The sequence below is a fragment of the Carassius gibelio genome, chromosome A22 (genome assembly GCF_023724105.1).
Source record: "Carassius gibelio isolate Cgi1373 ecotype wild population from Czech Republic chromosome A22, carGib1.2-hapl.c, whole genome shotgun sequence".
Lineage (NCBI taxonomy): Eukaryota > Metazoa > Chordata > Actinopteri > Cypriniformes > Cyprinidae > Carassius > Carassius gibelio.
The window spans coordinates 17893891-17909540 of record NC_068392.1 but is presented as its reverse complement, the minus strand read 5'-3'; the positions used below and the strand labels follow the sequence as shown (position 1 = coordinate 17909540).

Sequence of the window (15650 nt, the reverse complement as noted above, 5' to 3'; positions counted from 1 at the left end):
GTCTCTGTAATTATAGTGTACCAATAAAGAATGTACGTGTAGGTATAAGGGAACAATGTTTGGGGAATAAGGGACTAACAACCAGATATACAACCTGCAAAGAACTGCATAAGTAATCTGAAGTTACAGTGTAATTTTTTTTAATTATAGTGTTATCTATTCAGTAACTCAGTGTAGGGGAATAATATGTGACGATTGGGGAATAAAGGAGTAACAACCTGTAACATTACTCATCATTTATACAGTAAGTATTTTGAAACCTATTCTAATATTACATGATATGTAAGGCCTAAACAACAATCTTGTGTTTGATATTGATTTAGAAAGATGATATACTTTTTATAATTTTATATTGATATTTTATTATTGTCATTTTTAACCATTCTATTATTAAAGGATACATGATGGAGACTGAACAGTAAAACTGGACATCTAGTGAAATGAGTTAATGAGTTTCTGCTATGATTTATAATTCACGAGTCTACTCACCTCATGAAAGCTTATTCACCGATCTCAGCAACTTCACACGAGCAGCTTCATAACCAACTATCACCAAATAACTGTGTATGATATATCATCAAGGTTCAGTTTAAAACAAGCTTTCCTCTTTCCAGCTGTTCGCAGAAAAATACATTATACAACATTTACATTTCAGTGGATGTAAACTGTGCTTTTTCATAGCAAAAAATAAAATAAATAAATAATAATAAATAAAATAAATTTTCTCTGTAATTACTGTATAAATATACACTTGTTCTAAATCTAAGTCAACCGTTCCCCTTTTATTCCCCAAACTTAGCATATTGTTCTCTTATACCTGCACAGAGGGGCTGAATGGGTAAACTTTAATTACAAAAACGAGGATACTGTGAATTCTGTTTACTGACGTAGTTCTTTGCAGCTTGTAATCTAAAGCATTACCTAAAATTGTCATAAAAAACTAAACTATAACTACCGTGCCACAAACGTGTTATTTATACTTAATCTGATCTATTTAATAAACATTTCATTGTAAAATGTTATGTCATTGACCAGACCTTGATTCTAGGTAAATGATAAGTTATTAACCTGTTAAATGTCACCCCGTCCCGAATACAGGACGGCTACGTTGACTATACTATATTACAATTAAATCTAATCTAATCTTGAAAAACTATATATCGTTGGAAAGGTCTAAGACTCCGAAATATATATTTTACCAATATTTTTTGTTAAAAATTATGTAGGAAAAGTAATAGATTAATTTATGACAAGAGTGCACCCTCAGAAATCAACATTATAACAGGAATTTTGACCTTGTTTAAAAAAAAGACTTCCTCGTTGCCTTTTTCTCTATCACTTTTTAGAAATCATCAGAAGTTATATATCACTTGAAAACATAAAATCTCAAAATTCATCCTTCAAAACCCATTTTAAAATCAGACATTGCATTACCATGTAAATGGCACATCAAAATCATGTTACAAAATGATTTCAGTCATGAATTATAAAAATTTAGGTTAAATTTAAGTATCATGCACATTCATGTCTATCTTCAAAAACGTGAGTGACAGTTAACAGGACTAGTAACAGCTTATGGAGGTTTCTGCTGTCACAGCTGTCTTTGGCTCGCTGATGGCAGAAAGACAAATATATTACCGTGCAATTTAGTTTATGAATTTTAAATAGAAATACTCAGTGATGACTTATGGTTTTCAGATATTACAACTTTAATATTTGTTTTGAAAAGCTGTTCTGAAACTATTTAGGCTGTGTGAAGTGTTAAATCAATAAAAGTGTCTTGAGTTGATTTCTGAAGTGTAGTTGTAATTGTCTTCTCAGGTGTTTCTCCTCCAGTCTCTCTGATCGTCAGTCCCAGCAGAACTCAACACTTCACATCTGTCTCTCTCTCTCTGAGCTGTGAGGAGAAGAGTAACTCTGCTGGATGGAGAATGAGAAGATACACAGACAGATGGGGGCTGGAAGGTTGTTCAGTGTGGGGAACACAAACAGGATCCACATGTACAATCAGATCCACCAGCACAGGTGACACTGGAGTGTACTGGTGTGAGTCTGAATCTGGAGAGAAAACTCATCCTGTTAATATCACTGTACACCGTGAGTCTGTGTTTCTGTGTTTATTCAGTTCACAAAGACCTCATTTTTTGATCTCAATTCATTCACCCATTCAATCTCATTCCTAAATGCCAACGAGTCTGCGAGACTATTAACCCTTTGAGGATTAAACCATTGCTCAACCTCTGAGTTTAATCATTAAAAAAATTAAAATGATTGTGATTCTCAGTTTATCCAGAACTGTGCAGCTCTTGTTTGTTTATTTACCCTCATGTCACGTAAACAAATACATGTTTATTTGTTATTTGTTTACATATCTACTCTTGTTCTATATCTACTCTTGCAAATAACTAAATTAACTTTTGGTGTGCACACACTATTAGATCTTCCTCGTCTGTTTCTCTTGTTATTCCTGCTGTTCATTTCCTCCTGTGCTGCTCCTCGACTCTGGAAATCTCTTCCACACAGTGCTTGTGATAGTTATTATTTTCTTACTTTTCAAATCTTCATATTTTTGTTACTCAGCCAGTGTTTGTGGGTCTGGTGGTGTGTGTACAGTGTGTCTTGATCCAAGGCCAATGAGTCTGAATTTGAAAAAAATTATTAATAGTATAATTTGTCTTTTGATAAAAAGTCAAAACGGGTCCCACAGACCCAAGCACCATACAAGGGTTAAATGATCTTTTCCTGATTAATTTTATTTTGTGGATTATTTTAATGTTGAATAGATGTTGCTTTGATTGTATTGCTCCTTTTAATTTATGATTGTCATTCATTTGTAAGTTGTTCTTGAGTGTTTTGAATGGCAGCTCTAAAGAAAATGCTTTTATTATTATTATTATTATTATTATTATTATTATTATTGTTGTAGTTGTTATTGTTGTCACCACATTGATTCTTACTCTTCATCAGCTGATGTTTGCTCTGTTTCTGTAGTTAATGTGATTCTGGAGAGTCCTGTTCATCCTGTGACTGAAGGAGAGAATCTGACTCTACGCTGTTTAGAGAAATACTCAACTCCAAACCTCAGAGCTGATTTCTATAAAGATGGGACACTCATCCAGAGTCAAACTACAGAGATGATCCTCTCTACTGTCTCAAAGTCACACGAGGGTTTCTACTCCTGCAAACACAGAGAGAGAGGAGAGTCACCCAAGAGCTGGATCTCAGTCACAGGTGAGAGTAGGAACTGTAAACACTATTGAAATGTTTCTGTGTAATATACAGCACTAATATGACTGTACAATGTGTTGATCTCAGCTTCCTCCAGAACATCAGGATCTGATCTCAATCCTGTGATAGTTGGAGTGACTGCTGGACTCACAGTTTTGATCATTGTCATCTTGGTCCTGCTGTGGCGCTACAGAAACAACAAAGGTTCATCTTCTGCCAGATTAAGTATTAGTGAAGCCAATTAAATATTGAGCTAGTGTTCACACCTCCCTTTTTAGAAAAGGGTGTAGTTTCAATATCCTGTTCTGATGATTTGTGCTCCCATTGAAACAGTAGGTAACATAATGTGACAACATAAAATGCTACCCATCAGATTCTGCTTTATTAAAGCCTACACCTACAGTACCCTTACAGTAATGCAAATACAGTAATTATGTGTTGTTCACACTGTTGGGAACGTTACTTTAAAAAAGTAATTAGTTATAGTTACTCACTACTTGTTCCAAAAAAGGAACTGAGTTAGTAACTGAATTACGCTATAATAAAAGTAACTCGTTACCAGGGAAAGTAACTATTTGCGTTACTGTAAAAAAAAAAAAAAGTTGCTTAATGTCAAACAATCTTTTTTTTTTTTTTTTTTTTTTTAAGCAGTTTTCACAAGTCAGTTGAAATAAGTAGAACAGAAAGGTGTTCGTACATAACTTTCGATATTTATTGCACGTTAACAGACAGCAAGTTTTATCCTGCACTTCCACGTATTATCTTTGTAAGAAAAGTGTTTTTGGCCACTAGCTTTGTAGATGCGTGTGTATCACATTACATGTACACATTACATTCACGTTCTTGCCTTTGGCCTTTGATGAATTTGAAGTAGTGCTTATATCTCTCAGACATGGGGACTTGTGACTTGGTGACTTGGACTCGAGTCAACTCGAGTCGCTATTTTTAGGACTTGAGACTTGACTCGGACTTGGAAGTTAAAGACTCGGGACTTGACTTGACTTGAGACACGATGACTTGAATGACTTGAGTGTTAATCACATCATGTTTTCAGTTTGAATATAAAATATATAAATTATTTTTTAAAATAAAGTTGATTACTCAGCTGGAGCGCAGGCTGAGAATAGCATCGTGACTGGATCAGGACACTATCATCAGTCATGCCCTCTTTACCTTACACACACCACGCCCACTTAAATCAGATATCACATCACATCAACATGTCAGCCTGAGAGGTACCCAGGGTCATCGCTTTTGTCTTCAATAGTTCGCGCCTAAAAACGCGTGGAAAGCGCTAGTCGCGCCGCTTTCTCCTTCTTTCCAAAGCGCTCGGGCAGAAGTGCTCCTGGGGCGTCTGTCGTTGCTATGCATCCATGACACGCTCTCTCTCAATGGAGACGCGGAAATTTCAGCAAAGTATAAATGGATTTGCAGCACTAAAAATCGCTCGCAGTAGCTCTGCTACTAAATTCATTTCAAAATGGCAATCCAAATACAGCTATGAACAGCTGTTCCTTCATCTTAGCTGAGCTTTCAACGTTGATACGGGAAAGGATGAAGCTGATTGGTTAGTTATTGTCACATGAACTGCGGTGCGCTTGCGGCATTCTGAAAAGTTTAGATGTTTTTAACTCTATGCGGTGCCTTCCATTATGAGCGCGCATACCGCGCGCCTACATTGGAAATAGCGAACTTGCGCGCGCAAAAGACGTGATGTGAACGGCCCCCAATGATCCGCTAGCAGGCCGTCAAAAAAACGCATTGGGGCGGCGCTAGGGCTGGGCTAAGGGGGCATAAGCCCCGAATATTTTGTTACCTTGTCTTTCTCATAGAGCAAAACAATTAATCAGAAAAACAAATGTAGCTGCCGCGATTACCCAATCATGAGAAGTGCACATTGCATATATATATATATATATAAATATACCCCATCACTCTCCTTCTTGCTCAAATTGTCATGAAAATAAAGAAAACTCTTTGAATGAGAAGGTGTGTCCAAACTTTTGGTCTGTACTGTACATAACAAAAAAGTATGAAACAACTGAAAATACGTCATATTTATATTCTATACTGAGAGAGAGAGAGAGAGAGAGAGAGAGAGAGTGTGTGTGTGTGTGTGTGAGAGAGAGAGAGAGAGAGAGAGAGAGAGAGAGTGTGTGTGTGTGTGAGAAATGTAACAAAGTTTAATGTTGTATGTAAACTGTGTTTGAGAGAGAGAGAGAGAGAGAGAGAGAGAGAGAGGTGTTCAGAGAGGAGTCTGTTGGATGTTTAGCTGTTATTTGTTTTATGGACTCAATGTTGAAAATGTAAAACATTTCAAACACTGTTGGCAGAAGTGAAAAATAAATAATTTTAGGAAGTTACAATTTTGTTTGATTCCATGATGTATTTTACTGAACATGAGTATTTACAATGCAAATCCAAATTATTTTAACTTACTGACAGTTACTTATATCTTGTCTTTTAACTTTATTAAGATCAGATTCTGCAGGTAAAATAACAATATTAAGGTGACTTGACTTGGACTTGACTTGACATAGCTTGTGACTTGACTTGACTTGACTTGCCCAAGAAAAAAATACTTGGGACTTACTTGAGACTTGAAGGTTAAGACTTGAGACTTACTTGAGACTTGCACATGTGTGACTTGGTCCCATCTCTGATATCTCTACCTTCAAAATGCCAACTTTTCATCGGATTGCTCCTGACTCGCCAAGTCGCCATCTCTGCTGCTGTTGCTGCTGCGAATCTCGCGTGCGTGCGTGTGTGTTTGACGCCACTATGGACGCCGGTGGCGTAAAACCACTGGCTCTGATTGGCTACTATGAAACATATGACTCTGTCTTAGCCAATTATAATCGCTTATCTCGTTATTAACCCACCTCCTCACTCGCTGTGTGAAGGCGCGGTCACACTAGACTTTAAACGTGCGAAATTATTTCCGACGCTGCTGCGAATATGGGCGGGAGCAAGATAAAACGGTCTCTCCTCAATTATCACAACATGGATTAATATGTGCTTGTACTGTGTCTTTTGCGACGGCGTCGAAAGCGTCTTATTATATTGTACTCTCTGTGATAAAAAAATTATAAAACGTCCTCATTCAAATGTATCGTCTGTTCCGGTTGACACTACAAACCATGCAGATTCTTTTTTATTTTATTTTTTATAATCTTTTTAATATGTATTATATAAAATAGGACGCTGCGCTACAGCTAAAGTTATATAGCGCTTCCTTCATTTTTGAAATTCTGTACAGAGAGGTCACGCAGTGACGTATCGATCTTCTACTGGTCCCACATCTTCACGTGATGCGAATTCGCAGGTCAGAGTTCACCAAACTTGAACTTTGGAATGCAGCGAAATGTGAAATTTTCAAGGGGCAAGGAACTCGACCGGAAGTTGAAGTCGGGTGGGGGCTGCCATCTTTTAGCAGAACTTCACTTGCGTTAGCATTCCCATTGACTCCCATTCATTTTGGCATCACTTTGACAGCGAATAACTTTACATCTGAGACGTTTAAAGACTCCGTTTGTCCATTATTTATTTCTAAAGATACACGACAATGTATAAAGGGCTCCATTACCTTCTATGTTACATTATGGCCCCGTATAAACAGTTTTTGTAAAAAATAGGCTAACGATTGCGTCATAACCACTCGGCTCTCTGTCGCATTACCGTACAGACAGGTGGAGAAGCTCGCAGGCAATTAACTTAATATGGCGTACTGGCGTTACATTTTAAAATACTATACAAAATAATTAATCAGAATACTTACTCCTGCTCACTCACGACAAAAAACTCCCCGCTCAAGCTCGCCGTCTCTGCAAGATTAACGATGGCAGTTTGCACGCACAGCCACTTAGAAGATTTACATCTGGCAGACAGGTTGCTGACGTCGTCAAGCTTCGTTTGAGTCTGCGCGTCAGAAACGGAAGTGCTAAAAAACGCTAAAAATGGGCTTCATTTGTCTCAATTGAGTTCCAATGGGGTCGCTGTGTCCATTTCTTTTACTGTCTATGGAAATTTTTCACATAAGCTTGCGTTTCCGGTCTGACGCATTCGCATGCGTATGAATGGAAGTCAATGGAGAGAAAAGTGCAGTTCGACCGCCCCATGAGCCTGGGGTGCGTTCGGATTACATCGTCATCCGAAATCAACAAATCAATGCATAGTAACGCACCGCATTCATCTTCCAGTAATGTTAACGGCGTTATAACGACGGGAAAAGTAATTAGTTAGATTACTCCGTTACTGAAAAAATAACGTTGTTACCTAACGCCGTTATTTTAAACAGCGTTATTCCAAACACTGGTTGTTCAGCAGGAAAGAATGATGCAATACTGATGTGCACATGCACAAGTGAGCCCTGGTTAGACAATCTGACGGGGTAAGATGAAAAGTTAGGACACCTGGCATAATAATGCTGGCCTTTGCAAATAAAAACTATTATTACAAGCTCTTTACAGAAAGCACACTTGTTTTATAATCGGTTATCTGATTTTACTGTGCATAACAAATGTGTGTTTATGAAATACACAGATGGGGAGCATGGAGAGATGAAAAAATAATGATATAGCTGGATTTCTATTAATGCTAATTCTGGTAGGATGTGAAGTCAGCGTCACTGAGAACAGACAGAGACGATTGTAGCGTTAGATTTAGCTAATTGATCCTCTTCCAGAAGCAATTTTTACACAACTCCAGCTCTGAACTGACCCTCGATTGTGAGGCTGTCCGAAGTAAAATGATTGGCACAAATATATAGGACTTTAATATTATTTTTTTTTTTGTGGATATATTTCCAGGACATTTCCTTTGAAAATTAAAAGTAAGCACTGTGTCAGCTTTCTGGCAGTGTAGATGCTACTAGACATATTACTGCCCTCCAAAGGTCAAAGTTTGAACTAAACTCTTATATACAGTCCTGTTTAATACAAAACTGAAGAAATGCCTCAGAGATCAGTCTATGCTTGTCACTATGATAAAACAAAGAGGTAACAGAAACCACTTCAACTCCAAAAAGTGCTTTTATTTTTATACTTTTTGCACTCCAGGAAAACATGCCCTTCTGTTTCTACTGTTTGGTTGTATAGAAAAATAATGTCTACCCTTCATTTCCTTTCCCCATCCTCTCTTCCATTCTTTTATTAAGCCCTCTTTGCTTTAAAACACTGCAGCCACACAACTGTGTTCAAACACTTTATAAAAGTGTTTTTCTTCTTTGCATAATAGGAGATTAAAGTCATTTTTGACCCCCTTATTTTCTCCTGAACAGTTTCTGTTTGTCTAGGTGGAAGATCTCAGTCTCTCTCTCGTGTCGGTCAACAGAAGAACAGCAGTCAGACATCAGAGAAGAACCAGAGTGAAGATGTATATACAGCACTCACGTCTGGTCAGTCTGTACTCATTAACCTTAAATATTTGACCATTAGTCTTTACAAGAGGAGATTATTAAATAGTTTCCACCTCTTCTAAAGCAATTTGATATAATTCAGTTTCATTTCATTATCAATAATGCATAAAATATTTCACATGTCACTTATAATGTTAATAGCACATGACATATTTAGCTGACTTGAGCTATAATCTGTGTCAACATGAAAGCAGTATTTTTCTGTGGGCTTAAATTCATAAGATGCATTAATTTATTACAGGAACTGCTCATATTTATGACTCTCTTGATGCCACAAGAAATAAAGACATGAGCACAGGTAACTAATGATGTTACAGAAGGTAATTATGTCAAGTTGATCATTTAATAATGCAGTAGTTATTTTATAAATCATCACATCTATCTTATATTTTACTGGGATATTTGCGGAGCAAATTCAGTTAAAACAAATGTCTTATTCTTTTCTCTGTTATTCATTGTAGACATTGTAAGTGGACGTACTGTAAGAAAAAATAACCAGGACATTGAAGATCTCAATGAAGATGATTATTACAACACAGCAAAGACAAAGTACATGTGACCTTGGGTTAGACCTTGGGTCTAAATGAACCACGAACATCCTAAGCTCAAACATTTTACACAGTTATAGTTTAGTACCCTTAATATAAATGAAGTTTCTCCTGTTGTAACAGCTGTGCTCTGTATGTTAATGTAGTTCTGACTCCTAATTGTCTGAGATGGTTCTCAGTGTCCCACACCCGCTCCCATTATACAACTGGTCACCATTTACTCAAGACTTAAGAAGGACACCACACATTATAATTATTTAAAAATATTAATTGAACAAATATTTATAGCATATAATAGCAAAATTATAGCTATAAATGAAACATTAGTGAGAGCTTTGCTAAAGAAAAATAATGAAAAGTGATTCTACTGTAGAACACTGTGTTCAGACTCAGAGCAGGAGGCATCAAATAAGAAAGAGTAGAAATATGAAAAATGAAAATGGAAGGTTCTTATAGAGAGCTTCTGAGGGTATTTCCAGACCTCATGACGTCACAAGACACTGGAATCCACCTGCTGTCTACAAGGGACTGAAGTGAAATGAGGAAACCAGATACTGGTTCTGTGGAACAGCTTCTCCGGTGCCAGCGGTCGTGAGATCGATGCCTCTAAACAAACGACCAAATTATATATCTTTGTTTTTATTTTAATTTATTTATTTATTTTTTTATACTGTATATATATATATATATATATATTAATGACGTTCTGACTCCTAATTGTCTGAGATGGTTCTCGGTGTCCCACACCCGCTCCCATTATACAACTGGTCACCATTTACTCAGGATGTGATCATCTCAAATGATCTAGAAACAACATAATGATTGACTTTCTTCTTTCTACAGTAAGCCATTTTGGGAAATGAGCAGGATTAAACATCTATTGTGGAGTGGAATCTGGGTCGGGGCAGACTATAGTTTCTTCCAGTCCCATCACAGCATCACACTCACTCCTGTTACACAGATTACACATCCCTTCATCCCTTGGCAAAAGGAAATACACACATTTACTTGGGATTGGGAGAAGAGTAACTGAGAAACATAAAAAAATTGTTTTAATGTGTGTTCTGTCCCTTTTATCAGTGTTTACATCCTTTATCCACATGTGTGCATTCAGCAGACAATGTTCTGCATTGGAGTTTGTATATATCTGTCTAGTGTCATTTACAGAGATTCTGTGTCTTTGTTCATTTCTTAGTATGGGAATGCTTATTAATAAGATAATTAATATTGAATTTTCAGAATATTAATTATGTATTATTAATTAGAATTGTGTTGTTGAGGAAATTATGCAATTGTCCTATTGCACGTTTGCCTATTTCTTTATATGTAATACTTTTGTATTGATGTGTATCTGTATATATTGCAATTATTTTGATTAGGAAAGTGGTTTATTAAGAAGGACACCACACATTATAATTATTTAAAAATATTAATTGAACAAATATTTATAGCATATAATAGCAAAATTATAGCTATAAATGAAACATTAGTGAGAGCTTTGCTAAAGAAAAATAATGAAAAGTGATTCTACTGTAGAACACTGTGTTCAGACTCAGAGCAGGAGGCATCAAATAAGAAAGAGTAGAAATATGAAAAATGAAAATGGAAGTCTTCTTATAGAGAGCTTCTTAGGGTATTTCCAGACCTCATGACGTCACAAGACACTGGAATCCACCTGCTGTCTACAAGGGACTGAAGTGAAATGAGGAAACCAGATACTGGTTCTGTGGAGCAGCTTCTCCGGTGCCAGCGGTCTTGAGATCGATGCCTCTAAACAAACGAGCAAATTATATATCTTTGTTTTTATTTTAATATATATATTTTTTTTTTATACTGTGTGTATATATATATATATATATATATATATATATATATATATATATATATATATATATATATATATATATATATATATATATATTAGTATTTTTGTATTTATACAATAAACATATGCTTAACTATAACTAAGAAGCTCGCCTGCCAAAAGACTCTGATTTCTAAACTTGAGCAGAACAGACCTTTTCAATTCATTTCAAGTTTATTTGTATAGCGCTTTTTACAATACGAATCGTTACAAAGCAACTTTACAGAAAATAATGTTTCTACAATATTTAGTAGTAGCTTATGGTAGTGACTGTCAGTTTGTGCACGTTTGACAGGATTTTTTGAAAAGATTAATACAAGACGTAGTCAGCTAGACGATGAACATTATTAATATTATTAATTGATAATTGTTATATGATGCAGTCACACATGTAGCAATAATTGTTAGTTCTGTTTGTTGATTCAGGGTTAGCCTCATCTGAGGTCCTCTGAGGGTCAGCATCATCTCTTCTCAGGTGTTCTGGATCCAGACTGGAGCTTGTGTAAATCCTAGTTACATCCCGTGGCAAAACATAGAAACAAAATAGAGACATCATTAGCATAGCTGCTGATCCAAGAAAGTAAAATTAGTTTAACCCAAGCTAATGAATAAGAATGTGCATTTGATCAGATGCAATTACACTCACAATTTAAGAGATACATTATTCGAATGCTTGGCGAAAGAGATGTGTTTTTAATCTAGATTTAAACAGAGAGAGTGTGTCTGAACCCCAAACATTATCAGGAAGGCTATTCCAGAGTTTTGGAGCCAAATGTGAGAAAGCTCTACCTCCTTTAGTCGGACCTGTAGCAGCAACATCTCTCTGCTGAACAAGCTGAACACCTTGTTCGCTCGCTTTGAGCAACAAAACAGCACCACTCCCGGCGACCAGGTGATGGAGCTGACCCCAGACAGCGTGAGGAGCAGGATCAATGCATCCTTCAGCGGGATCAATGCACACAAAGCTCCGGGTCCTGAGAACATCCCTGGGCGTGTACTGAGAGACTGTTCAGAAGAACTCACTTATGTCTTCACAGACATTTTCAACATCTCACTGAGTCAGGCTGTTGTTCCCACATGTTTCAAAACTACCACCATCATTTCAGTTCCGAAGAAGCCATCTCCATCCTGCTTCAATGACTACCATCCTGTTGCACTTACTACCATCCTCATGAAGGGCTTTGAACGGCTAGTCATGCACCACATCAAGTCTGCCCTCCCTCCCTCCCTGGACCCCTTCCAGTTTGCATATCAGTCTAACTGGTCGACCGATGATGCCATCGCCACTGCCGTCCACTCAGCACTCACACATCTGGACAAAAAGGACTCATGTGTCAGAATGCTGTTCATTGACTTCAGTTCAGCATTCAACACAATCATCCCTCAACAGCTCATCTACAAGCTGGTCCAACTGGGGCTGAACACTTCGCTGTGTAACTGGCAGTTGGACTTTCTGACTGGAAGACCTCAGGCAGTACGGGTCGGCAGCAACACATCCAGCACCATCACACTGAACACTGGGGCCCCCCCAAGGATGGAGCCCCCTCCTCTTCACTCTGCTGACCCACGACTGCACACCGTCACACAAATCCAACCTCTTCATTAAGTTTGCAGATGACACGACTGTGGAGGGTCTCATTAGCAACAGATATGTGACAAACTACAGGAGCGAGGTGGGCCGCCTGGCCGTGTGGTGCAGGGAAAACAATCTCTCTCTGAACGTGGAGAAGATTGTTGTTGACTTCAGAAGAACGCACACTCAGCACGCTCCTCTGACCATTAATGGTGTGACTGTGGAGAGAGTCAGCAGCACCAAGTTCCTGGGTGTGCACATCACACATGACCTCTCCTGGACTGAAAACACAGCAGCACTGGCCAAGAAATCACAACAGTGTCTCTACTTCCTCCGAAAACTGAGGAGAGCCAGAGTCCCTCCCCCATCATGTACACCTTCTACAGAGGCACCATCGAGAGCTGCATCAATTTGTGGTATGGTGCCTGCAACGCGTCCTGCCGTAAGACTCTTCAACTCATAGTGAGAGCAGCTGAGAAGATCATTGGTGTCTCTCTCCCCTCCCTCCAGGACATTTACGGAACCCGTCTCACCCGAAAAACCCTCTGCATCACAGGTGATCCCACCCACCCGTCACACAGCTTCTTCAGCCTGATGCCATCAGGGAGGAGACTGCGGAGTCTCCAGGCCAGGACCAGCAGACTGAAGGACAGCTTCATTCATCAGGCTGTTAGGAAGCTGAACTCGCTCCCGAACTTGCCCCCTCTCCCCTCTTCTGCCCCTGGCACCACTGAACTATGAACACCCCCCCCCCCCAGATCCCACATCCCCAGGTCCTTCCACTCCCACTAATATACGATGTCATGCACCAGTCACTTTTTGCAGCATTGGTCTGCTCACTACCTCATTCAGCATGGAACTGACGTTATTTCCACTACCTCATTAGTCAGTTAAATAAAATAACTGCTCTTGAGCCCTTTGTCACTTCAATCAGACTAAATAAGCTTTTTTCTTCCACTAAAATCTTTTATCTGCACTGTTGTTCACTTCATTGATTTGCACTCTATCTGCTATGTGCCTTGTGTGGCAGATTGGTTAAGTTCCCTCCCCTGCATTTAAAAAGACAGCCAATCAGAACCAGGTATGTGTAATATAAGGGTTGGGAGTAGGCTGGGATGCGTCACTGCTAGCTCCGCCCCTTGGGGCATGTGGGCGTCCGCCTAAAAGTTGGAATTGTTCACAACTTCGAGATGGTGTGTAGGCTGTCATTACCCTCCACCTGGTTTACTCACCTGAATATGATTGTCAAGTCATTGCATAAACTGCTAAGATTCATTCTGTGATCAACCATTTAACTTGTCTTGCTGACCAAATGTCTGTTGGGAGTGCTCCATCTTATGGTGGTTGGGACGATCCTTTCCTATATCGAGCAACATTAATACTGCGTTGCGGTTTTGTTGCTTAGTTGCTTGCTTGACAATTGTTTGTTGTTTTTAAGCACTGTGCATGTTTTATATTACTGGTGTTCTGTGTGTTAGGCCCGTGTCAGGAGGCTGGCTATACTAGAGCCTTGGTGGTGTTTGGAGCACTGAGATTGTATTGCCCCTTGTGATCACTTGCCTCACGTGTGTGTGTGTGTGTGTGTGTGTGTGTGGTGTTAAGAATAATCACTTTACAGCTAGCCTACCTGGCCACGGGTAAGTTTGTTATTTTGTTTTGTGTGTATTGTATTGAATGTAGTTGTTTAGCTCTATTGAGCTACATTTTTAGTCTTAAGTGTTCTGATTATTGAAAACCTAATAAACATGTACAGTAATACCTTCTAGTCTCTGCCCTACCTGGTAACGAGCCTGTGTGTCTAAAAATCTGTTAATTTGTTAATTCCCCTTACTTTAAAGGGGTGGCGTAGTCAGCATTTATACATCACCTTAGGGTTTTAGTATTCCTAGGGTTCTATATTATCTCCTCCCGCTCTGCAACACTTGCGCTGCTTTATTTAACTTTATTTTATGTCTTTTTTTACATTCCCTTATTGTGTAGTTGTATCTACATTTTATTTTTGTATTATATATCTAGATTTTTAGGCTCTACTCTTAATGTTATCTGTATGCACCGGAGGTCTTGGAGTAACGCAATTTCGATTCTCTGTACGTATGTACTGTAAATGTGGAAGAATTGACAATAAAGCAGACTTGACTTGACTTGACTTGACTTGGACCTCATTTACACACACATATAAGCAGCACACTCACTCCACCACACTGCGAAGTGTTGTTTAGCCTGTCTTGCATTTCCGAGCGTTTTCCCTTGTGTTTGTTCTTCCCGTGTCTGATCTTGGATTGTGTATTTTCGACTATGATTCTCCGTTGCCTGCCTCGATCTCTTCTTGGTTCTGTTTTCGATTGTGGTTACCCCTAACATACCTGACGCCATTCCTGAATTCTGCTCGTCTGACCATTCTTTAATAAAGCACTGCAATTGGATCCGAACGACTCTGATTTTCTTCGTAACAATAGAGGAGAGGGATCCTTTAATAACTGTATGTGAGAGTAGTTATATGTGAACAAGAACATCAGTTTCCATCCTGAGACTATTTGAGAACACTAAGCCTAAAGTTTAATAAGGCAAATACTGTATTGTATAATATAATTATAAAATAGCTTGCTAAAAGTGTTAAATATAATACCAAGAGAACAAATAGAAATGGATGAAGTGAAGAAATTTAATTTAGAACATGCTGAGGGGAATCTTTCAGAACAACAGGAAGATGATGACAATGATAGAGAAAATGTATTAAGCACAGAACAGAATTAGTACTGTACATGAACTAAACAATCAGAGATTAAAAAGAAGGAAAATTGAAAAAATAGATTATGATTGTTTAATAGAAGAAACTAGACTAGTTATGGTAGTTCTTAATGGAGATCAGTTAATGCAGACAGGAGGAGGTAATGCGGGTGCTATTTTTAAGGTACTAGGAGAAAAGGCAAATAGCAGAAATAAAAAAGTCCAGGATCAGTGAGACTAACCTCTGGATCGCTGTCAAGGTCAGGTTTTGATTGTAGAGCAAAATTGTTTACC

The 15650-nt window shown here is 38.3% G+C and overlaps 2 protein-coding genes across 2 annotated transcripts in view; both read left to right on the top strand.

Annotated features, from left to right (window-relative positions):
- Window positions 1-10252, top strand: part of LOC127943030 (Fc receptor-like protein 5) — a 234102-nt gene extending 223850 nt beyond the window's left edge. Inside the window, exon 12 of the mRNA XM_052539129.1 lies at window positions 9106-10252. Coding sequence (XP_052395089.1) covers window positions 9106-9203 — 98 coding nt within the window. The 3' untranslated portion in view covers window positions 9204-10252. The remainder of the gene's footprint in view (window positions 1-9105) is intronic.
- The window catches only part of LOC127943026 (neural cell adhesion molecule L1-like), a 70685-nt gene that overhangs the window by 2163 nt on the left and 52872 nt on the right, over window positions 1-15650 (top strand). The window contains exons 5-8 of the mRNA XM_052539116.1: window positions 1822-2097; window positions 2992-3231; window positions 3316-3432; window positions 8522-8599. Of these exons, the coding sequence (XP_052395076.1) occupies window positions 1822-2097; window positions 2992-3231; window positions 3316-3432; window positions 8522-8599 (711 nt within the window). The remainder of the gene's footprint in view (window positions 1-1821; window positions 2098-2991; window positions 3232-3315; window positions 3433-8521; window positions 8600-15650) is intronic.